The 25,923-nt window shown below is 38.7% G+C and overlaps 1 protein-coding gene across 1 annotated transcript; it reads right to left on the minus strand.

Annotated features, from left to right (window-relative positions):
- Positions 1–6,869: 6,869 nt before the first annotated feature.
- On the minus strand, positions 6,870–24,867 carry slc34a2b (solute carrier family 34 member 2b). The gene is made up of 13 exons (XM_082145123.1): positions 24,799–24,867; positions 23,573–23,621; positions 23,308–23,442; positions 23,081–23,209; positions 20,334–20,477; positions 19,389–19,500; positions 17,706–17,901; positions 16,011–16,106; positions 14,173–14,293; positions 11,149–11,316; positions 9,730–9,846; positions 9,213–9,337; positions 6,870–8,315 (listed from the first exon to the last, which is right to left on the minus strand). The coding sequence occupies exons 2-13, from the start codon at positions 23,616–23,618 to the stop codon at positions 7,776–7,778; spliced, it is 1,929 nt and encodes a 642-aa protein (XP_082001249.1). The 5' UTR covers positions 23,619–23,621; positions 24,799–24,867; the 3' UTR covers positions 6,870–7,775.
- Positions 24,868–25,923: the final 1,056 nt, after the last annotated feature.

Here is a 25,923-nt window from a genome sequence, read left to right on the forward strand (position 1 = left end):
TTTACAATTAATTCAAATAATATTTTTACTATAGTTTATTTGCAGTTATAAAACTGTCAATCTGCAAAACAAAAAAACATGGTTTTTAGATAAAATCTATTATTACAGTTCATTTAATGGATAAACAAATCCCCTTTTAAATCCAATATGGGTTTATATTTTAGTTTAATTATTCGTTTGTCTGAGTTGCAAGATGTCCGGTCTAATGATAAAAATCAAAGGCATGGGCGACTGGATTGTGTTGTCATGGAAATGGCAGGTGAGGGACGAAATAGACGTTCGCAAACTGGCCCGGACAAATGTCATCAGAACGTCCATCAGCGAACGTTACAAAGCGGACCAAATACGGACGTCCTCCGAAGGTCCGCTCGGGAACGTTACAAAGCGGACCAAATACGGACGTCCTCCGAAGGTCCGCTCGGGAACGTTACAAAGCGGACCAAATGCGGACGTCCTCCGAACGTCCGCTCGGGAACGTTACAAAGCGGACCTAATGCGGACCTAAGGGGACGTTGGAAAAGTCCGGGGGACGTCCCCTGTTAGCTGGGATGTAATTCAAGTTCTGTTGCTTTTATATGAAAATAAATTAAATGAACAATACACCCAAAGTACTTGTTATTTAATTCCATTCCAAATACATGTTTATCAATATTTTTTTTTCTTTAATACAGACATATGTGTTTTTATTTATTTTCTTTTTTTATAAAAATTAAATTGCATAACCCAAAGAGATCGCACTGTCAGATAGTTTGGGAATATTCACACATAACATATACACATAAAACCTGATATTAGAGTTTTAAAATCAAACATTTAAAAGAGAACAATATAGCCTACATCACAGTTGTTTAAACCAATGAGCATTAAGCTGTGTCGTCAGCAAGTCGTTTCCCATCGTGCTTTTGATCAGCGCAGTCGGTGGAGAGCAACTGCGCTCGACTGCAGAATCCGACAGGTGCGCCTTGCGCTCGCGAGAGATTTTTGACATACGTCAGCATGACATCAGAGCAAGGCGGACCGTACTCGGACACATTTCTAACCGGCATGCATCTCGCGCTGATCACCGGTGATCGGTTCTGCGCAGATTTTGCTCTTCTCAAACAAGCCTATGCTGCGTTCCAGTCCACTTTTAGACGCACTCGCGAACTTCCCTAAGCACTTCCCCTCGGGGGAATCCCCGCCGCCATTTTGAAGTGCGTTCCACTTCGTGAAGTGGACGAGGGAAGTTTAGATGGACAGACCCTCGTTCCCTCGATTTGGACCGAGGGAGCGAGTCTACTTATATGTACACTTCAGGCACCTATATGTCCCACAATGCAGTACGATTGTGACGTCACCACAGATCTCGTCTAATCACCACCACAACAAACAACTCTATGATATATTAATTCAAATTTTTTTAATTGAAAACAACCCAAAAAACCATATATACATTTGGATGCTGGATTAAACAAATTCTTAAAGGGAAAACAAATGTAAATAATAAATCAACTACATAGCTGATTCCAAGTGATCAAGGGCTTAGGACGTTCCAATTCAGCCCATTGCAGTTTCCGCCAGTAGTGGGCACTCGCAATGACGTACATCCGAGTGAACGAGACGGAGGGAAGTTAGCAAGTGAAGGGCATTACAATTTTGGACTGGAACGCAGCCCCAGTGTCTCGTGTCGCAAATACAATGACGCTGGTAGTGACGATTCTGTCTGACCAATCAGTGATCTGCATTGTTTTCACGTCACATTTTAGTATCGGTACGGTCAGAGAATAGGCTTGTTTGAGATGAGCAAAATCTGTAACATGTATTTGGAATGGAATTAAATAAGTAGGCTACTTATGGGTGTCTTGTTCATTATATTTCTTTTCATATAAAAGCAACAGAACTTAAATTCCATCCAGTTTATTAGCAACACTGTGCACGAGCGTGAATCCCGTGAATCCCGCGATATCCATCTTTGATCTCGCAGGTGTCAGATCCACTGCGTGAAGAGCGAACTGTCCGGCTTGCCTGCTCTTTTTTTACTCCTCCTCTCACTGCAGCCGCCTACTCTCGCATACATTTCAGGCGAGGCAATTCGCATCTCAAACAAGCCTAATGTCTAATAGGAAGAGAATTGGCACTCTCTGGTTACTTCCGGTTTCTGGACTGGCTGCAGTAACACGTCTCTGTCCATGCGGGGGGCGCTCGCAGGCGAGTGCAGAATGAATGGAGGTCTATGGCGGTATACCCATCAAATTCCACTTTTCTCAGGATATAATTTTTTGTCTAGTAATTTGAATGTTGTAATGTATTCGAAAGGAGATGCAAAGAAATTACACATTTCTGGGTGTTAGATTTTTTAGAGTCACTTATTTGCTTTAAAAAGTCTTTTAAAATGCTAATGACGTCATACACATCGTACGACCAGAGATACTGCTTTACGGCAATCCTTCAGTCACTTTGGTGCTTTCGCGCTCTGCACTTTCTTTTCTCTCGAGCATCGACAACACAGCTGACACAGGTAAATACACGTGCTAGAAGAGTTTTTGTTTTGTTTGTTTCTGGTCCCGCTTCGGATGCCACAATGCCATCAAGCGGCATCTCTGGTCGTAATCCTTCACTGACCAATCAGCGTTCATTAGCAGAATGCTAGCGTGTTATGGGCAACAACAACTCAACCTGTAAGAAATCGAAAGGACATAAGTACTCGTTCATTAAATTTTCGACCTATAACCCATGTTGAACTTGCAAAACCTACAATAAAATTTGAGATTTCTCAAAGGCAATCGGGTGAAAGAGACAAATTTAGCCGTCTAGCCCCATAGACTCCCATTCAGTCTGCACTCGCCCGCGATCACCTCCAGTGGAATTCTAATGGAACTGCAACCAAGATCGATACAATGGGGCTAATAGGAAGTGCCAAGGCTCTCCGTAGACGGGCTCTGGTACGGTACGCTTGGAACCAGGGGGGCAGGGTTTCATATTATTTTGAAGTAGCCCCGGGCGCCGCCATTGGCTAGCGGACCATCACCTGCTGTTAGCGTCCCATTGACTCCCATTCATTTTGGCGTCACTTTGACAGCGAATAACTTTACATCTGAGGTGTTTAAAGACTCCATTTGTCCATTATTTATTTCTAAAGAAACACGAAAATGTATAAAAGGCTCCACTACCTTGTATCTTACGTTATGGCCCCGTAGAAGCCGTTTTTGTAAAAATAGGCTAACGATTGCGTCATTTACATTTATCTGACGCTTTTATCCAAAGCGACAACTAGGGGTTAAGTGTCTTGCTCAGGGACACATTGGTGTCTCACATACCCCTTTTCCACCAAGGCAGAGCTGGTGCTGGTTCGGAGCCAGAGTCTAGTTTCAAATCGGTTCTTTGTTTTTCCACCGCCAAAGCACCAGCTCCGAACCAGTAAAACTGGTTCTTAAGTAGCACCAAATCATTGCAGGGTCTAGAACGGAGCCAAGAAAGAACCGCTTGCGTCAGAGGCTGGGGGCGGGGTTACCGTGGCCAACAAGACTGAAGAGAAACTTGTGACCGCCATTTTTAAATAGCAGCTAGTCGAGCTAATAGCAGCTCGATTATAATATCCGTCTATGTAAGTTACGGCGAGCTGCACGAACGCGCTGGATTCGCCGTGTTTGGATGCCGATTTATTTTCGCAAACCCATGAGCATCCATAGTAACGCAACGTCTATTATTGTTGATGCCTTGTTCGAGATGCATCGGAGCAGCGTGGACCGATCAGAGCTGCGGGAGTGTTTGGAGATCATACAACTCCTTGTGCTTTTTGATCGCTTTCGCAGTGCTTTGATTTCATGTGCTGATCGTTCTGCGAGAAGCCGATGCATCTCGAACAAGTCTGGTGTGTTTGTGTTTGGCGCTGCCGCGCTAGCGTTGCTGGGCAACATGATACGTATGCAGTGACGTAAGATATAGCTCTGTTGTGGCTCTCTGGCCGGTGGAAACGCAAACCGGTTCGTCAGTCGAACCAACTCCGAACTGGCAATAGCTCTAGCTCTGAACCAGCACCCGGTTCTTGTTGGTGGAAAAGGGGTAACAGTGGATTCGAACCCGGGTCTCTCATACCAAAGGAATGTGTCTTATCCATTGCACCACTACCACCCCTGTAAGTCATAACCACGCGACTCTCTGTCGCACAGTAGAGAGATTACCGTATGGACAGGAGGAGAAGCTCGCGCGCAATCGGGGGGACGTGGAGGCAAAATGACAAAGTAATTAATCAGAATACTTGGCAAAAGTTTCTCCTGCTTCTAGCTCATGGACACCTCCTACTCACACTCTCCGTCTCTGCAAGTTTCGTAAGGGAATGATTCAGATTTCTCTCGGCACAGCTACTAGTAGATAGACGGGTTGCTCACGTCACATCTATGTCGTCAAGCTCAGTTTGAGTCTGCGCAGTACGCTCGACCATCAGGAAGTTAGTGCTTCTATTTGACTTCACTTGTCTCCGTTGAATCCAATGGGGTCGCTGTGTCCAGTTTATATACTGTCTATGCTTGGAACCTCAACAGAGGTGGTACCATTTAAAGCGAGCCGAAGCGAGCCGTACCGTACCGTACCATGCCGTGGAAATGCGCCATAAGTGAGCCGTACCGAACCGAGCCGTACCGTACCGTACCATGCAGTGGAAAAGCGCCAAAGCGTGCCGTACCGAACCGAGCCGTACTGTACCATGCAGTGGAAAAGCGCCATTAGTACTTCAGATAGCTGGAATGCACAGTCTTTCAGAACCCGGCCTGGAATGTTGTCTAGGCCAGCTGCCTTACGGGGCTTGACTTTCAGGAGGGACCTCCTGACATCCCCTATGGTTACACTAGGAGGCAGCACATCCGTTGAGAATACAAGTCTGGTGCTAGAGGAAGTATTAAGAGCTTCAAAGCGAGCATAAAAGTTATTGAGAGCATCAGAAATAGATGGATCCCTAGGACATTCAGTGCCTCTGCTGTTATAGACCGTGATGGCCTTGATGCCCGCCCACATGGTCCGGGGGTCGTTGGTACCAAAAAAAATGACCCTATATCTTTGCAGCATACACAGCCTTGGCTCTTTTAACACCCACAGTCAATTTCCTTCTGCTGCTGCATCACCAGACCTGAATGCAGAATCCCAGGCTCTCAAAAGAGCTCTAACCTCAACATTCATCCAAGGTTTCTGGTTCGGATGGGTAGTAATTATTCTTGTAGAGGTAACCTCATCCACACACTTATCCACACACAAATCCATGGAAAATTTTAGCGATTTTCAAGAGAATGAAGCTCATTCCCATTCTTGATATTCCGTTTACCTTATTTGAATGATATATGTAAGTTGTCCGTTGATCTTGTGTACCTAGATGATCTTGAATCAAATGGCATTTAATTGCATACTGTATGTTTCCTCACTGGAAAAGTGACAACCTAAATGTATTGCTTCATGTTGTAACAATTAAGTTATAACGGTTTATTTACATTTACATTTTACATTTATTCATTTAGCAGACGCTTTTATCCAAAGCGACTTACAAATGAGAACAATAGAAGCAGTTAAACTAACAGTAGGACAACAATATGCAAGTGCTATGACCCTTTTCAGTTTAATCCAGTTTAATTTTTTGTTGTTGTTATAGAACAGAATAGAATAGAGTAGTAGAGAAAGTGTTAGTATTACTGGATCAAGTCCTGTCGAAAAAGAAGCGTCTTCAGCCGTTTCTTGAAAGTGGCTATGGACTCAGCAGCTCGGGTTGAGTTAGGCAGCTCATTCCACCAGCAGGGAACAGTCATGGTAAAGGTCCGAGAAAGAGATTTTGTGCCTCTTTGAGATGACACCACAAGACGTCGTTCACTTGCAGAGCGCAAGTTCCTGGATGGCACGTAAGTCTGAAGTAAAGAGTTAAAGTAAAAGGGAGCAGAACCAGTGGTTGTTCTGTAGGCAAACGTCAGTGACTTGAATTTGATGCGAGCGGCAACTGGCAACCAGTGCAATTTTGTGAGGAGAGGAGTGACATGTGCCCTTTTCGGCTCGTTAAAGACCACTCTAGCTGCGGTGTTCTGGATCAGTTGCAGAGGTTTGACTGTGCAAGCTGGAAGATCAGCCAGGAGAGCGTTACAATAGTCAAGTCTGGATAAAACAAGCGCTTGGACTAGGAGTTGAGTAGCATGTTCTGATAGGAAGGGCCTGATCCTCCTCATGTTGTACAAGGCAAATCTACATGACCGGGCAGTTCTAGCAATGTGGTCTGTGAAGTTTAATTGATCATCAATTACCACACCAAGGTTTCTGGCTGACCTAGATGGAGTTATGGATGACGAGTCTAGCTGAATGGTGAAGTTGTGGTTTATGAATTTGTAGGTACAAACTATAGGTATGGTTTACAAATCTGAGAGCACAGAGTGGGAACCTTTGGGTGCAGTTTAATAATCCAAGGGCACAATCTGTTAAAATGAGGGAACAATTTAAGAATCTGTGAGATTTTGCGGTTTATAAACTGCAAAAAAAAAAAACATTGCAAAACCATGGCCCTGGATTTCTCCTTCAAAGGCTCAGTAAAACATTCTTTGTTTTGGCCTTATCCCCAAGCAGAATTGTACTTTCATCTGTATTTTCTCAGTTTCATCCATGAAGTAGTCGTAGAACTTCGTGCACAGTACAAAGAGTTTCTGGCTGTTGTCTCATTACTTACCCTACACATGATAACAGAACTCGCCCAGATGCCCACACATTCTGATAAGTATTGCGATTAAGAATTCAAACAAAACAAATTGAAACTGGAGCATCTTTGACTCACAATATAAAGCTATAAAGAGATAAGGAGTTAAAAATTAACAAGTTTAGTCTAAGTAGGTCTTAAAGAAAACATCAGGTTATAAAAATCAGATCCAGTGTTCTCATGTTGTTTTTAATACAAATTTAAAGACAATATCTTACATAGGAGTAAAGAAATATTTTAAGTCAATTTTTTTTTAATGAAATGACAAAATGCAACAGTACAAATCAGACATTAAAAAAAACCCTCAAATTTTATGTTTACAAAGATCTAAAAACAAACAAACGCATCTTTACATAGTTCTACATAATGTGCAAAATTACGGTCAAGAGTCTGCATTTTTCTCGTGGGCATGCTAACCTCCATATTAGTTTTTTTTTTTTTTATACTGAAGATTTATACAAACTCGGAATTTCATGAAAGCTCTGGTACGTCAGTTACAAAGAATTACCACAACAGAAGCATCAACAGTTAGGTAGCAACTTCTGCACCATGGTGTCATTTTATATTCGGTGTACCTGATGCATTGTTCTGAAAGACCACGCTAATTGCTTTGCAAGTGCAATATTCTTTCCTGTGCTGATATAGTACTTCCTGTTAAAACAGGAAATTGTGGCGGGACATTAGTGTCACATGTTCTTTAAACATTTTCCAAAAGCATATAGTGTTAAATTAGTATAGTGATTAAATATTTTGCTGTCATCAACAACAAAGTCTCACATGAATCTAATTTGGTATTCTGAACACTGCCATAAAAACAACACATTTCAGAATAAATAGAATCCGTAGACATGAAAAGCTTCAAGTAGAATTAAGTAGAGTCATCTACATTTTAACATGATCATTATAACAAAAAAATAGCAGCTTTTACTTATATTGTATCCAGTGCTGTATTACTACAGTGATGAAATGTTTTGATCCGCTTCAAATGTTGACTACTGTAGTTCTGAAATCTTGCATTTCTCATGTTGCTTCACCCTGTTATTATCACAATAGGTTACATTAAAAAAGGGTCCGTTAAGTGTTATAAATGCGTTGCAATTATTTTAGCCTCATGCTCTATAGTGAGCGTTGGATTGTCATACATCTCCAAACTTCTATCCTTGGTTTTAATGTCATCTGTCTCTTCATCCTTCTCTTTTTCTTTGCAACACTTGCAGCAGCAGCAGCAGCGAGTCCTGCAGAAAGTCATGCCGGCGGTAACCACTCTGTCCCAGGGTTTGAGGGAGTGCAACGGTTTGGGCAAGAAGTCCCAGCTGCGGAGGAATGAGGGCAGGAAACGCGGGCAGCGATTCTGCATGATGTTCACTATGACCACAGCGATCGCAAAGACCACAACAGGCACTCCGACCCCCACCAAGACCTGCCACCCCGCAATGGAGAGGCCTAGGACTGACAGCGGGAAAAGGAGGAAGCACAGGACGAGATACAACGCCGCGAACCAGCGGTACTTGGCCGTGCGGTCGCCCAGAGCTTTGGCCATTCGGATAGGGATGCGCGTGAAGGGGATGGGATACCACAGTAGGATACCACAGATGTTGAAAAAGAAGTGACAGAGAGAAATCTGGAAGAAAATACAAATGATATAGTCATTTAATCGGTGTTCAGAGTAATACAAATCAAAACAGCAACTTAAACTAGAACTTTTTAATAGGGGTGAAACGGTGCATGTATTTGTAACGAACATTATATACTTGCCTGTAAATGTAAAACAAGTATTTCCATTTCGGATAAAGGATTAGCCTGACAGCAAGCGAGTCTACGTTTCGCAGAATTTAGTGATCCATCAAATTGTGTGACCGTATACGTACAGTATAGTATGTGCTGTAGTGACGGTAGGATTCGGGTTAGTGTTGGGATTAGGCTTATGGTGACAACAGCACCTCGTAAGGTCACGAAATTCGGTGAAAAACTGGCCCGGACATGCATGTAAAAATAGATGGAGCGGATTAGAATAGGAATGCAATAATTGTAAACTAAAGGTCCTTCCACACGGAGTCAGAAATTCTCCTCCGCAATTTTCGCAGATTAAAAAAATAATTACGACCTCACGTTGTGTCAATCACGTTTACACACTGCCTCCGAAACTTTCGTCCATCATAAAATTCAGATCGGATTTGATTTTCTGCGTTTTTCGCATACGTAGCAAGCATTTTGAGAGGTGTTTTGACAATTCAGTGTCACTGAATAACGAATACGAAAAAACGCATACGAAAACTTCGGACTCAAATTACAAAGCACCATAAACGGTTTGTTGTTGTCGATTGAAGCATTATTGACAGTATTTTATTTTAAAGATAAACACAGTTTGCTCAGTAAACTGTTTATTAAGCTTTGTTTTTTTCCCACTGCTCAACCGAAAAGATATCAAACCGTGAATTAAATACCAAGGTGCGTACTGAACTGTCATTTTTGTGTACCGTTACACCCCTCTTATTCTCCCAGCAGGGCAGTAACAAACCTGTAGTGAGTTAGCCAGTGTCTCTCCAGGACTGGCTAAAGCAGCTAGAATAGCAGTGGTTGTTGTGCCAATGTTGGAGCCCAGCGTGAGTGGATAAGCCCTCTCGATGCTAATGACACCAATACCTGGATAGGAAGAAAAAGGCGCCAAGGCTTAAGTAAATAACATTTACCTACTTAGCATGTTAAGTGTCACAATCTACAGCAGTGGTGGGAAGAATGATTGGTTCATTAGGTTATTCACAAATCATTTATTATGATCTTCTACTGTTTTTTATAAATAGAAATCATCAACAATCAAATACGTCACAGACCAAGTCATCTAAAATGTAATCAACTTAATGATTACCAAGGCTGCACTTGATCTGAAATGCTAGGTAAAATCTCTAATTAGGCTAGTCGGGTCAAATGCAATTGTGACTCAACCTGCACCATTTTGACCTCCAGCCCGATCAATATGACCAGCATGAAGACCTGCAGATGTACTTGTATGGCAGTTAAAGGGTTTCTCTACTGACCGACTAGTGGAGTGATGGCTGAGGTGAAGACCGAGCTGCTCTGAACAATGAAGGTCATTCCCGCTCCAACAAGGATGGCAAGATATCCCGTGAGCCAGGCGAAGGGGAAGGGGAAATCTGGCAACAGTTAAAGCCGTATTAGAAAGGTCATGAACAATGTTTAGTATGAAAAAAATAAAAAAAAGTATCAACTACTAAACTTGAAACTAAAAGGTTGAAGTTAGTGAATTTGTTACAAATCCTACCACCTTTGGACCACAAAGTGTTTCCATGGACTGACAGAACTACTTGGCACTTAACCATACAAATATTGTATAAAATGAATGTCGGATTAATTATAAGAGATTTCTTCTTTTGTAATTTTGTGACACTGTCTCACATAAGAGACATGTTTTACCGCACTTTTTATTACAATGATTTTATGAGTTTTAAATTGGTGTACATGTTTTCTTAGCCAATTTTATTCCTTTTATTTAATTTAACGCAGATTTAAATGCAGTTGTCATCGGCTGCTTTAAATGCTCGAGCTTTTTAAAGTCTGGATTCTGAAGGAGTGGATTCTGATTGGCTGTCAATGGTTTTATCAATCATGAGCTAAAAAGAAAAGTGATTCCAGTGATGTCGTTCCTCTGTGTAATGACTTATGGTGGTGGTGTGGACTTCACTATTCTCTTAGAATTAGAAAAATAACAAAAAATTCATAGAATTAGAACATTCATAGCTAAAGTCTTTGGTGTAAAAGGGCCTTTACACAGCAAACCATCATAAAAGGGATTTTGTTCATTGGCATTATAAATGGCTACCTCTTAGGGGCCAAATGGGTAGGATTGATGAGCGAGGATCATATAATGACAATGGCAGAATTCAGACTAGCATACTATTCCTACTCTTTATCCCATGCAGCAGAAATATGCTTTTCCAAACTCAGTCAATGATCCGCTAAAATAATAAAGCTAAAAAAAAGGCTAGATTAATTAGTCGGGTTCATCAATTGTTAGTTGTTGGGCTGTGACGGTTGCATTGGTTAAACTGTAAGTACAGTAGACGGATGTACCCGAGTGTCCTCTGATAGCAACAGCACCTGCACATACACACACCTGTGGCACTCAGACACACTCAGGCTTATATAATGTTCCTGTTCAGCTCATCAGGCAGCAGGACTGAATCACCTGTGCTGACTATCATATGACAGGATACATGCTCACACACTTACAGTACGCACTACACCTACAGGAATGTGCTGAGACGGAATTCTGGAAAGAATGACCAAATGCATGTTTTTATTACGGGGTCAAATATTTGCCACATGAGTCTTTGTCTTCAACTCTGTAAAAGTCACAAGAGCGCGTATCACAGGTTAATATTAGCAATTAACAGCAGAGCTTATCAGCAGAAGATTAATCTCTCATGTTGACTCACCTGTGTTGAGCACCTTTTTGATGACGACCGCCACCTGACCCTTCAACATGGAGTTCAGCAGCTTGACGATCAGAATGAGGCAGGTACAGAGAGCCAGCAATGACAGAGCCAACAAAATCAACCCCACGGCCAGGTCAGGTAGATCAGCGTACACAAACATGTGAGTACCTGAAGAGAGAGAGATGAGGACGACTCTGTCAGAGATTACGGAAATATAAAGCAACATTCATGAAACGGGTTGGGATGTCACGTTGGTTTGCATCAGTTTTAGAGGATTTGGGGGCATTTAACAGCTAGAAAACCAGCAAACCACCCTAGGTTGGGTTAGTTGGTTGGTCATGCAACAATGATTGACTAAATTATCTTTTTAGATTATTTTAGTCAAAATGGCTGAATTTAAAAAAAATATATAATCACTTGTAATATGATTCAATTACTTATCACTTTTGACCAATAGGTGGCACGGTCACCAAATTGATGTTGTGTGGTCAGTGTGAGGACACAATGACACATACAAAGTTCGGTGTCAATATGCCAAAGCGTTGCAGAGTTACAGCCTCAGAATCAGTTTGGCACCAGGCCATCACATTTGTTGAAGTGTTATTCAAGAACGGTTTGGTCAATCGAAAACTTTTTGTCAGAATGGTCAGAAGATGATCTGTGTCGATTTTGGTGAAAATCAGACTAATGGTCTAATAGTAAAAGAAAGTTTTTTTTTATTTTTTTTTTTTATCTAAATTTCAGACAGCAAGTTCGAGTGAATTTGGCATAATTGGTGTCATTGTCATTGTGGTGTCAGTATGACAGTGACAAAGAATCTATCAAGATCAGTTTAACACTAGAACTACCAAGGCAGTCATTTTGACTGTTTTAAAATTTTGCAATATAATAACTTTGTTGAAATAAAACCCATGTAACTCTAGGACCCTGACTTTTCCTAAATGTATCCATATTTTATTCTATCATTGTTATTATATTAAAATTACAAGACACAAAAGAGTTGAATGGCCATAACAGTCATACTGACCTTATGCATAAATGCATACGACCGTATGACCGTATGCATACAATTTTCATTGTAATTTTACAGCATGATATTTTTGCTCACTAAAACAAATATTGGTTACTAAATCAGTTCGTTTTCCCGCAGTTTATTATATTTTCATATTATTTTCCTGTGACGGTCAGAATGACTGTTTTAGCCAGTTTGGGGCATATGCGTTTCATATGTGCCCATAAAGGTTTTACCTATGCATTGAAATGCATATTGACGATGTGTTTGTCAGTTATTGTATTCTAATATCCAAGGATGAATACATTTGTTTTCATTTTACAAAGAAAATAATTGAAAATTGATCACTTTCGACTTTGTATCTGTAATTACAATAGCTGTTCTGTGGTTGTCAATTAACTAATACATTTTCACATAGGCCTACATTAGAATTAAAATGTAGTGTTCTGAAGTTTATTATTACCTATCCTAACATTGCAGATCCATTTATTCTTAGATTTGATGTAGTTTATTGAAATTAAATGTAAATAATGTATGAGCGGTCAGAATGACTGTTATGACTGCCATTATAGTAGTTATAGAATTCCGGTAGTTCTAGTGTAAAATATCAATTTCAGAAATTAGATAAATTTCAAACTGGCAGATATGGGATAATTGGGTATAATTCGATTCGGCATGCTGCACTGAATTAAAAGAGACCAGTTTTATGATTTGAGCAAACAGTTCAGACGTTAGAAGCAAACATAGCCATTTTCATATTTCTTGACCAGTAGGTGGCGCATTGCGTAAACCCTGAACGTAGCCTCAGGTCATGCTTGTGATGACGTACGCTGAATTATTGCGAAGATATAGTCTAGATGTTGTAGAAAGCTATTGGATATAGCATCCAATTGCACGTTTCTTGAGAGTGGTTAGGTTTATCAAAACGCTTTTTTCATAACTTTTTTTTGCAAATCGGAAGAACTGTCATGGACAAGTTCAGAAAAATTCTTAATGGTTGAAAAATGGTCATGGTGAATGCAATTGAATCGTCTTGTGCCAAGGAACCAGAGGGGAAGTTTCTTGCCCTTACAGTTCAAAAGTTATAAGCATAAAAGTTACTGCAAGTTTGAACAGTTAGAGGTATTTAGTTAGACACTCCAAATTTGCTGTGGTTAATGTTCAGATTGTCCTCTATCGGTGTGCTAAATTTATAATTTTCCCGCAAGAGGTTCTATGGGCTGCCATAAATATTGGTGCTTGGCCCCTAATGATACTGCACAATCTTAAAAGATACGGAGGGCTATTTTAAGATATTAAGTACAAATTATGATAATGAGATTATGTTACTAGTAGTTGGTTTTTAAAATCAGCCAAGGGGCTGCAAGGGTGACTGTTACAAAGGTTCAGAGAAAAATAGTGTAAAATGTATTAAAAACAACCAAATAAATATACCATTTATAGCTGCCTTGGTGTTTTAAGAAGGTGGTTCCTTGCAAGGACATTAACAAATTTGGGGGTCATTGAAATCCCCTGATATAGATTACAGAAAATGTTTTTAAAATTCTCAGTCCGGGAAGTGCTAGACTGAGGTGCTCCTTAAAGAGCCAAGCATACTCTTTCACAGTTGAAGGACTCAATGATTAAATACTCGAGTCCACTCAACCAAGTCAAGGCTGGAATTTCAACATGGTATCTAACTGCTAGCATTGATTTAAATCACCCAAATTTATACCCAGAGGAAAAGTCCTTTGTTCAGGTACGCTGGCCTCGGCTGTCATGAAGAATAGCCCCATTGAAAAGGTAGAGTAGATGGATGGGATAAGGGGAAAGGTGAAGCTAAGATCTCCCTCGGCATTTAAGAGAAGCCATTGTATTCATGACTGTGAGAGTCAATGGCTTCAAGCTAAAATAAGTGAACTATGCAAGGAAGAGAACGGGAAATGGACTGATTTTAGGCTTTAGCTGTTGATCCAGGAAGGTCCTGTGATGGTTGCTACAAGATCCACATCAAACAGAGCAGAGACACTCACATTTTTTTAAGTTGAGCGTTTCTGTTTGGTTCTCTTGAGTCCAGACCTGGTTGTTCTCAGTCCAGCAGAGAGCATCAGGGGTGCAGTTTGCAAGTCCAGGGACTGATATATTCACAAGGTTCTGAAATGAACGAAGAGTACATCCTCAGACTGAAACCTCACATACAAGAGAGAGAATTTAAAGCTTTTGTCCTGGCTGGCTATCTAACATATGCATACAGAACGTATTACAGTGTGGAAATATATGGCAATGTATATACTAATATATGCCAAGTAGTTGATTGGCCTATACTTAATACTAAAACGTGTCAGTGAAAATAGTTAAAAAAACTAAAAATGGTCTATTTTACACAATATGTGTGTGGTGTGTATATTTATGGATATAGAGTGGTGCAAGTATGATGCCACTTTGTAGGTCAATCGGCAGTTCGCATCACACTGGTTCCCTCGACAAAAACCCAATAGGATTTTTCCATAGGCTTTTGGATTATTGCAAAAAACAAGCTCTGTAGTCAACAAACGTTTGACACACGTTTTGTGCATCAAGATAATTATCACAGATGAACACAACTTTTATGAATTTTGAAGCTGTCACCTGAAGTAAAAAGCTAAATGTAGGCTATAAACAAGCCACATCACGGTCCCATGAATTCAACGTCACCATCACTAAGCTTCCGACAACTCTTTCAGTTCTTATCTAAAAACATTTTCCCAGACAATTTGAGTTAGAATAGTTTATAAGAGCACAATTATAAGCAAAATGAGGCTGTAAAAGTGGACTGGGTTTACCTGTTCAGTGTGATGACGTTTAATCTCCTCGACACCCTCTGTAGTCCCATTAGCCACTTGTTAGCAACCGAGTCTTGTTTTCCAAGACTATGTAACAGCTTAAAATCATGAGTCGGGTAATACCGATGTATTTTACGTCGTAGAATAAAACATGAAAGTGTCTTGAGCTTGTGTTCCCCACAGACCTTATTTCAGCCATTCAACCAAAACCTCATTCAAAAAAACAATTGATTTCAGGATGATGGAACCGGAAGTGTTAAAATGCTAACTCGTTTCCACGTTTTGGCCTACAAAGTGTGTCATACCTGCACCACTCTATGAAATGATGACGTCACACAAAGACCAAAAACTGATGAACCTCTTGATGGAAATAACATCACAACATTTATTTCTAACGTCATACCTGCACCACTCTATTAGAGTATCACATTGTTAGCTTAGCAACATGCTAACACAATTACACTGCATACTGTCTGAGTAGTTTGCGAATTTAATTTGCAACCGTTAACAAAGTATGCTCTATAAAGTATGAATATGGATAGTATGATCTACAGATGTACTACATCCCTCAGGATGTTACTGTCACGTGATCTATGGCGTCTGGTGCGTCGCTTCACTTCCATTCATAAATCCTCTCCCATGGCCTCATGGGATAGTAAAGTGTCCATCAGAGACACACTTCAGAATCTCACTGGAAGTAGTTGGTCATCCAGGGACTTTTCGCCAACTGTTTTTCAAATACTTTGTATTTGGACATACTTCTTTTGGCTAATTTTTTTTTTTTTTTTTTTTTGCCTACTTTTATAGTAGGGAAGTATTTGACTTTGGATTTGAACAAATCTCCTAACCTTATCTCCTAACAAAATGTATCATACATTTAGATAAAAGTCTTGCATATCTGTATTTGTATTTACAAAAATAGACCCAATGTTTCACTTTTGAATTCCCATCAGTATGATAAATCCTATTTCCTCATGTTTTAACAGCCTTCTGGTGACTGACGATAAATAGTGGGAGCGCTGGACTCAACCCATTTTCAGTTCCCTCACCGTGACTTTTTGCGTTTTACACCAGATCTTGATCAAACTTTTGTTCCGGGCCGCAGGGTCTCCAGTGGCGATGTCACGGATCACAGAGGTGTCCAGCTGGAAGAACAAGGGGAAAAAAGGTTCTCAATAAAGATAATTGAGGTGGCATACAGTAGAGAGCAAAGCAAGTTCATAGAGATGGGGAAGATATTAGATATTCAATTGTCTAAATACACTTTTGGGGTAAAAAAAATGAGGCGTCAGATTTTGAACCACCCGATGTATTCAAGGAAGTTCATATTTACAAGTTGGGAAGTCGTAATTATGCGTTCAAGTCACTTTGGTGGAGTAAAGGCCCTGATATACAGTCAGTTCTGATATCTTTTTCGTTCTTCACTAAGGGGTAAAAAGATGTTTTCGAAATACGTGAGCAGCAATATATTTTTAGCGAACATCTGATGCCGTCCACACTGCTGAGAGCGACGGTTAGATGAATATGTAAATATGTGCTACGTGATTTCCTCTAAATAACAAAAATGACAGCAGTGAGAAAACAGCAGATAAGAAAGCATCTGATCATAGCGACGTGGATACGTTTGCACAAGCTCTGCAATTCGGCACTATCCTGTCAAGTCACGTTTATTCAAATAGCACTTTATACAATAGATTCCTTAAAATCAAGCAGCTTTACAGTATTAAACATAAAAAACAGTTTAAGTGTCTCTTTCAAGTAGAATAACAACGCCAGTTTCTACTATATAGGCGACTCTCCAGTGTTAATGTTATAACTTGTAGACGTTTGACCTCGACGGACTGAAATTTGATTAATTTCACATCAAAGAAGGCGGAGCCTCAGAGCCACACCCACCTCTTACAACATCACCACGGACCAATGGTAGTTCAAAAGCATTTACAAGCCAAAGCGAACTTTTCCAGAAAGTTGGCTTTGGCAAGCTGAAATGAACACCAAACAAATGTAGTTTTAGCATGATTTTTTTCTTTCTCGAAATGACATCACACCAGTTCTTTTTTCGATTCCGCTTGTAGTATGTCGAGGCCTTAAGATGGTGATGTACCCTTTCTACTAAACACAGCAAGGTTTTTTAACTGCTTCTAAAAAAATTAAATAAAAATAATAAATGTGCATCAGGTGTGTTTTTGCTTCAAGTTATTATTGAATTTATGAAGGAGCTGTAAACTGAATTGTCTTCTATCTGAATATATCTTCTATCGCTAATATACAATAATATCATATTTTGGACATGCATCCTAGCATATAAACAAACAAAAAACAGTCATTTTAAACACTTTAACAAATTTACCGTCAATAAAGAAGCTGTTTCCATTGCGCTCGTGTTGTTTTCTCACTGACACATCCCCAACTTTGAAACTCTAGGCTCAATCTTTAGTTTCCCCATTTGTAACAATTACATTGTGGTGGCCTTCATGTGCCATAAATCATAAATACAATCTTTCTGATATGACCTGATGTCACCATATGAACCAAGTAACTGACAAAATTTTTGCAGCTGCTAACAACTTGTTGGGCATTCATTTATGGGACAATAGCAATGACAAAACTAGATGTGACGAAAGAGTTTATGCAAAGGAGTGGCAGCAAAGGAGCCCTATATGATCAGCTGCCCGATACAAATGAAGTAACAGCTACTAGATAAACCGACAGGTCTACTTCATAAGCACTGATGTTGACCTCACCTCAATGATGTTCTTGGTGAGGGGTTCAGTGATGACCTTTAACAGTTCCGGAGCGTCTGCACCGCTCTGAATGTTAAAGGAGTCAATCACAAGTTCGGTGAGCTTGTAGAGGAATCCTGAGGCCCACTCCAGAGGCAACAGCACCAGGACAGACAGCCAGTTAAAGAAGTCATGGACCGTAGCACCAGCAAACGCCCTGAACCACACAGAATGAATGTCAAATCCCATTTCTCAGATGTGCAACTCCATTTCCTTCAGCAAGTAACTTCAAAGTGGCTGAAAAAGAGCCATATCACTGCTACTTTTGCACCACTTTATCTTAAGGCAAAAATAGTGTATTAGCATACACATTAATCCAATGACCATCAACAGATGTTATCTCACTAATTTGGAGGCATGTTTAAAGGGGTCATGACATTGATTCATTTTATTATTTTAATATGTTCCTTGAGGTTCACTTATACATGTTAATAATTTTTTTTGCACAAGATACATGTGTGCAAAAACTATCTTTAAACCCTCATTCGATTTCAAGCCTTTGTCTGAAATGATCAGTTTTTAAGGCGTTGCTCCTTTAAGGCTTGTCAGCAAACGGCCATGGTTATGATTGGCTAACGTCATTGGCTAAGAAACAGTATCAATGCCCACTCGCTATTGCACACGAGTAAGTGTTTTAAAAACCGTCGTTTACAGACAAAGCATTATGAAATCGTTGACTTGCGTTTTGTGATGCAGCTGCTGTCAGATTCAAAACAGCTGGCAACAAGTTTCTCTGCGAACTCTCCATTACACTGTGCCTCGATTACAAAACAAAACAAACACATAATCCTCCAATGAGATCTAGGACGTCATTAAATTAAACCATCCACTTGTTTCTGACGCTGGAATCCTTCTGAAGTCTGTACAGAAGCTGTTTAAACTGAACGATTCAAAATGAACAATCTTTCACTCTTCCATTTGTCCTGTTGTCGGCAGACTCAAGCGTGGAGTAAACTGAACATGCGTCTGTATACTGTATCCAGTGTAGACAGCGTCAGTCATTATAATGGGTTCTATTTGCTTTTGATGCAACGTGACGCTCATGTAGGAACATGTCAGCCGTTAAGAGACTGAACGCCAGTGGGCGGGGCCTAGGAGATGAAGTTTAATACAATGAACTGAAGATTTACATTTTTACATTTAGTCATTTAGCAGACACTTTTGTCCAAAGCAATTCAGAACTAAATTAAGCGAGTCATCGTGAAGAGGCAAAAACAACGCAAGAAGTGCTCAAAATACAAAGTTCAGGCATTGTTCAGAGATGATGAGATGAAGTTTCATATACAAATGTGACGTCACAGATCCCGCAATATCAAAACGAGCCGTTTTTGGAGCTTAATTTTAAGCTCTGAAACAAGATGCAGGATGTTTTATTGGTACAAAGACCTGTTATATATAAAAAAAAAAACAAGGCAAATTTGATTTCTCATGTCATGACCCCTTCATGAAACTCACAAACAGCAATATTTAGGTGATCAAATATTTTAGAGCAAAGCACAACAGAAATAAGATTTCGCTTATTTACGTGACTTTTCCAGGCCTGGACATCAGAGTTTTATAACTTGATGAAATTTGATGTTGTCCATGACTATGGGAACACTGTTTAACACGAACAAAAAAAGCTATATCCACAGTTGGGTATACCTGCGAAACTCATTGCGGTCTCCTGCTTGCATCACGGCCACGATGGTGTTTGTCACAGAAGTGCCGATATTGGCACCCATGATGATTGGCACAGCTGACTTCACCTCCAACACTGACATTTACAGAGAAAAATTATATTTACACTACCATTCAGAAGTTGACAAATGTTTTTGAAATAAGTCTCTTATGCTCACCAAGACTGCATCTATCAATAATACAGAAAAAAAAAACTAACATTACTACAATTAAAAATGACTTTTCTATTGTATTCTTTTTAAAATGTTATTTAGTCCTGTGATCAATTCTGAATTTTCAGCATCATTACTCCAGTCTTCAGTGTCACATGATCCTCCAGAAATCATTCCAATATGATGATTTCATAATCAAGAAAAATGTATTATTGTCAGTGTTGAAAAGCATAGAATAGTTCAAAAGAATAGCATTAATTTGAAATAAAAATCTTTGTAATATAATTATGGATACATTATAAATGTCTTTTACTGTCACTTTTGATACATGTAATGCATTGTTGTTGAATAAAAGTATTAATTTCCTAAAATATCCCAATGGTAGTGTACGACATACGCTAATACAATTCAACTAGCAACTGAGTTAATACGACAGAATCAATACGAATGCGTTACAATGAACAAATGAATGTAATTTTCAAGAGTCATTTCAGGTGGAAGTGTGTTAAGGTAACGGCTGCACACTTTACAGCCTGGATATCGATTTCTTTTTACTTTGAAACAATTTGTGCTACTGTTGTTACATGGAGGTGCTTATCATGTATCAGATATCTGTATTAGCATATCTGTATTAGAGTCATAAACACACACACACACACACACACACACACACACACACACACACACACACACACACACACACACACACACACACACACACACACACACACACACACACACACACACACACACTCACATCCAGATGACACCATGCTGACCACAATGGAGGACGATGTGCTTGAGCTTTGAACCAGAACAGTGACCAGAACTCCGATCACCAGCCCAGCCACCGGGTTAGACAGGACCGCATTGTCCTGGAAGATATCGCCCGCTGCCTTCCCTGCACACAGTGACAGAACCACAACACATCTACTTCTGTTCACAGATAACATGCCTCTTTTACACATTAACCATGTTAAACTGACGTGCGCTTTGATAAAGTCCCATTTGTTTGAAGTACATTTTCACCTTCAACCTACAAAAGATCAAACACTTTAACACTTTCCCCCCCTAGTTTGACAAATATAGTTTCAACTGAGTAAAATATGATTAATATCCAGTGTTGGGTAAGTGCTCAAAAAGTATTTACAAGTATAGTGGTAATACTTTAGAATACTGTTCTACTCTGAACTACACAGGAACACATGAGTAACACACTATTAACATTCAAGTACCTACTATTAACTAACAAGAAACTCTGATTAACAAATTAGTAAGTAATCATGCTCAGTTGAATGTGGTAGTTCACTGGTAGCTAATCAGTAACTACTATTTTTTTAGTACTACAACTACTATGTATGCTCAGAATTAACATGAATAATGCATCATTTATAATAAAAGGTAATGACTAGTAATGACTCAAGTGTTACTACATATTTGGATCAGTATTCTAAAGTGAAAAACATGATAACTATCTAATATTGACCGAAGTCATTGTAAGCTTTTTAGATTTTTGTAAGATTTTGAATAGTAATTCCTTCAGATGGATTTGGAAACACTTTAGTCATTACTAGTGTGTTACCATTACCTTATATTATATATTATACATTATGCATTATTAATTATGAACCTGTATAGTTCTTAGTCTTCAGTGAGGTTTGAAAAATAGTAGTTACTCATTAGCTAATATTGAACAAACACATTCAGCTTTGCACTAGTACTTACTAATTCATTAATCAGAGTTTCTTGTTAGTTAATAGTAGTTACTAGAATGTTACTAGTGCGTTACTGTTCCTGAGTAGTTATTCAGTAGATTACTGTACTAATTACTCTCTCTAAAAAATAATGCATTACTTATTACTTTCTAAATCCCATATCAACCTCGAGCAGCTGAACAATACAAGGATAGATGTGAAACTGCTCTTAATTCTTTCAAAATAAACAATATAAAATTGCATAAATGATTCTTGAACTGACCAAAGTATTTAAGGGACATTAAAAACATACATTTTGAAATTAGATGTTACATTTTGATGTTAAACCCACTTGTTTTATAGAATTGTTCTATAGTCTAAAACAGTATTTAATGCAATTACATCATAAGTAATTCTGATGAATAAAATAAGTAAAAAGAAAAATTAAGAGTAAAGGGAAAGTAATTACTTGTCAATGCATTATAACCAACACTGTTAATATCCTATAGTACAGTTGCTTGTGTTTCAATGATTGAATAGAGTATATAGCATTATAAAGCATAGAAGAGTTCTTAAGTTAATACATAAGACAAAAATAGTTCTACAGAAAAAAAAGGACAACACAGAAGAGTTACACAGCAAAGAAGTAAAAAAGTATTAAAAGTGAAAAAAGTCAGTAAACTTCTATGGAAATGGCCACAAACTGTCCTAAAAATATTTAGATGAATAAATGATTCACATTTTAAAATACTCTAATCTGAATTTAAAACAACTAATGCTAAAAAAAAAAATACAAAAAAATAATAAGAATTGTTTATACAAGACTATTTATATTAGAAAACTGAAATAGTGTTTTACCCTCAATAACTATTGTTTTCATTGAAGAACTTCTTTAAAAAGCAGCTTTTAAATATTTTATAAAATTACTTTTCAGCAGGGTGATATTGATATAGTGAGAGAATATCAAGTAATTTAAAGAGTTATTATTATTATTATTATTATATGCTTATAATTATAAAATAATATTATTATTTTAATATGCTTTAAGACTATGTACAAATTCATAAGTCAACAGAACACCATTGCTGAGTATGTTCTCCTTAAAACTGCAGTGAACCAAAGATCGCTGGTGTTTCTGACGTCACAGACTACCTTGTAACCAATCAGGTCAATGTGTGATTTGTCATCGATTGGATCTCTGAGCTGAGTGAGTGAGTGGAGGCGGGGCTAATTTACATATTCATAGAACCGCGTATCCTAAATAAGGCAGGGGTGTAGAGTTACATTCAGGCTATTTTAAGCCATGAAGTTTTTTTTTTTTTTTTTTTTACGGAAAAAACGTTTAAATGTCGCAGTTTGGGGATAAAAAATTAGTTTTAATGGATGAAATTGACAACAGGGGGGCTTTAAATGCCGGCGTAGCGCAGCGCACAATGCAGACAGTGTTTACATGTAATGCGTTTCAGAATCAAATGGCATAACAAATTAGGGAGAATGAGATAAATGTATTCCTATGTTGCAGAAAATAAATAAACATTTATCTATTCCTGGAAAATATATATTCCAGTAACAGATACATTTCTTCATTGTTATTTATACACACACACAGGTTTGGTCAGAAGAATGCCACAGTTTCAGCACCTTCTCAGTATTTATTGTATATGGCACGTTTCAAAAGTCTCTCACTTTGCCGAAAGACCTATTCACTTTATACGACAGTTTAGTACAGCACAGTTCCTCTCTCGCTCTAACTTATTAAGAAAAACAAAAGTTGTAAAGTTCAAAGAGGTTAAAGAAAGTGTATAGTTACCTCCTACCAGCTGGAAAGCGGAGCTGAGGATGTCCAGAGAGCAGACGAACACGTAGAGCAAACCGACCAGGAGAACGAACTTCACGATGGTCTTGAGAACGCGCAGAACTTTCCCCCTCGTGTCGAGATCTGCGGGAGAAGAACACACAGACACACACACACAAAGAGTGTGAGGCGCGCGCTGGGTTCAGTTCAGTCCGGCTGCTCGTGCGTTGCTCTGCTCTTACCGGACCACTTCTCCCCGGTGTCCCGGAGCTCGGGGAGATCCCACGGGTCCTCCTCAGACTCGGACTCGGACTCTTCTGCCGCCGTGTAAGACCGAGGTTCGGGTTCGGTTGCATCTTTGACCGGGGGGTCTGCGTCTGTGAGAGTAAAGACATGCCGACCGCATGAGAGGAAGAAAGCAGGGAAAGGGAAAGGGGAAAGGGGAAAGGGGGGGAAGGAAGTGCGCCCCGGTGTGGAAGTGGAAGTGGATTTATACGGGACACGTACCGAGTTCCGGCGGCGTGGCGAGATGAGCCTCAGCTGTCGGGGCCATAGCCTTCAGTTACAACACACATACAACACACATTATCAGTTAGGTCAAACATCTCTTTCTTTCTTTCTTTCTTTCTTTCTTTCTTTCTTTCTTTCTTTCTTTCTTTCTTTCTTTCTTTCTTTCTGCATTTCTGCATTTCTGCATTTCTGCATTTCTTTCTGCATTTCTGCATTTGTCTTTTGTTCTAAGTAAAAGTTCTTTCTTTCTTTCTTTCTTTCTTTCTTTCTTTCTTTCTTTCATTTTAAGTAAAAGTTATTTTTGTAAAAGTAAAAAAGGCTTTCTTTCTGATTTATAAGGCAGTGATTAAAAACAATAAACAGCTTAAAGTAAATATGTAAATAAAGGTAAATATGTATTTCTTTATAAAGCAGTGATAAAAACAATAAACCATTTAAAGAAAACTAAAATTAAAAGTTATTTTCTATTTAGAAAGCAGTGATTACAAACAATAATCAGCTTAGAGTAAATATGTAATTATAAAAGTAAAAAATAGGCCTAAGTCTTTCTTTTTTATAAAGCAGTGATGAAAACAATAAACAAGAAAAAATAATAATAAACAGTTTAAAGAAAAAAAATTCTATTTAGAAATCAGTGATTACAAACAATAAACAGCTTCAAGTAAATATGTAAATATAAAAGTACAAAATTAAGTCTTTCTTTTTTAAAAGCAGTGATGAAAACAATAAAGAAAATTAAGAGTAAAAAAGTTATTTTCTACTTAGAAAGTATTAATTACAAACAATAAACAACTTAAAGTATATATGTAAAAAAGTAAACAAGTCTTTCTTTCTTTCTTTCTTTCTTTCTTTCTTTCTTTCTTTCTTTCTTTCTCTTTCTTTCTTTCTTTCTTTCTCAGTTAAACAGCAGTGATTTGGTCTTCACGATTGTGGCTCACCTGCTGCTGGGATTGTGGTGGACGTGTTAATATTTCACAAATGCACAGATTCATTGTGTTTACTTATATATACTGAGAAATGATCAGTCTGTCAGCAGACCATTCATACGTCAATATTCTGTCATTTCACACCATTAAGCAACAGTTTATTCACTCCCCGACACTCATGATTAAAAACTCCTCTGCTGTGAGCACATGCTTGCTCTGATACACCCAGAACAAAAGAAAACACCAAGCATGCTTTGCGAAGCACCTAGCAAAATGATTTTAGACCGATGTTCCTACCTTGTGTGTCCTGTGAGTGTGTGTGGATGTAAGTCCAGGATCTACCTATAGAGGAGGCGCACAGGTGTCTAATATACACCTGCAGCAGGAGAGCCCGCGTGTCACTGCTCTAAAGTCCAGAGCGGGTGGTCCTTCACTTCACTTCACCGCACTCAGTGCATGCAGGCAAATATAGGCCATGTATCAGTGATACAACCTTGAAATAAAACACAATGTAAAATCCTGTATTTTCTCTCTGCATCAGTGAAACTTTGGAAATATCTATTCTATTCTATTCTATTCTATTCTATTCTATTCTATTCTATTCTATTCTATTCTATTCTATTCTATTCTATTCTATTCTATTCTATTCAAGAGACGGTTCGCCCTCAGTGAGAATGCGAAGAGATGATTGCCTCTTTAAATCGGCAGCTATACATTACTATATTTAGTAAGTGAAAAGTAGCCTACCGGTACTTAAATTGGTACCAAGTCAATACAACATTTTTATAAATGATATAATGATATCAGTCTTTCTGCAGTACAGTTCAAATTGGTACACATGTAGGCAACTGTTTGACTAAAATGTCATATCATTACAAGTATTACTGTTAACTATCTAAAAAACAAAACTATTAAAGGGATAGTTCACTTTGAAATAAATTTTTGGCATGTTTTAGCTTACCTCAAGGGCATCCAAGATGTAGGTGTCTTTTTTTCCGCAGTAGTTTCAATTTTGATATTTTCAGGTCAAACCGTTCTTGTCTGTCAGTCTGTAATTTGGACGATGGGGAATTGTTTTAATTTGGACTCTGTGCTTGCTCTTTGAGACAGTGACCATCGACCTGCATTATATGACTGACAGACAAGAACGGTTTGACCTAAAAATATCAAAATTGAAACTACTGCGGAAAAAAAGACACCTACATCTTGGATGCCCTTGAGGTAAGCTAAAACATACCAAAATTTTATTTCAAAGTGAACTATCCCTTTAACTCAGGGCTCAAAACCATTATTATTATTTATTTTTTTTAATTTTTTTTTACATCTGATAGTTGCCCTGACATTCACTGGCCCCGTCTAAATAAATAGGCCTAAATAAAGTTATTGCTTTCATTGTTTTTGACCTATAACCTTACGATACCA

This window comes from Leuciscus leuciscus (assembly GCF_965113295.1).
Source record: "Leuciscus leuciscus genome assembly, chromosome: 18".
NCBI lineage: Eukaryota > Metazoa > Chordata > Actinopteri > Cypriniformes > Leuciscidae > Leuciscus > Leuciscus leuciscus.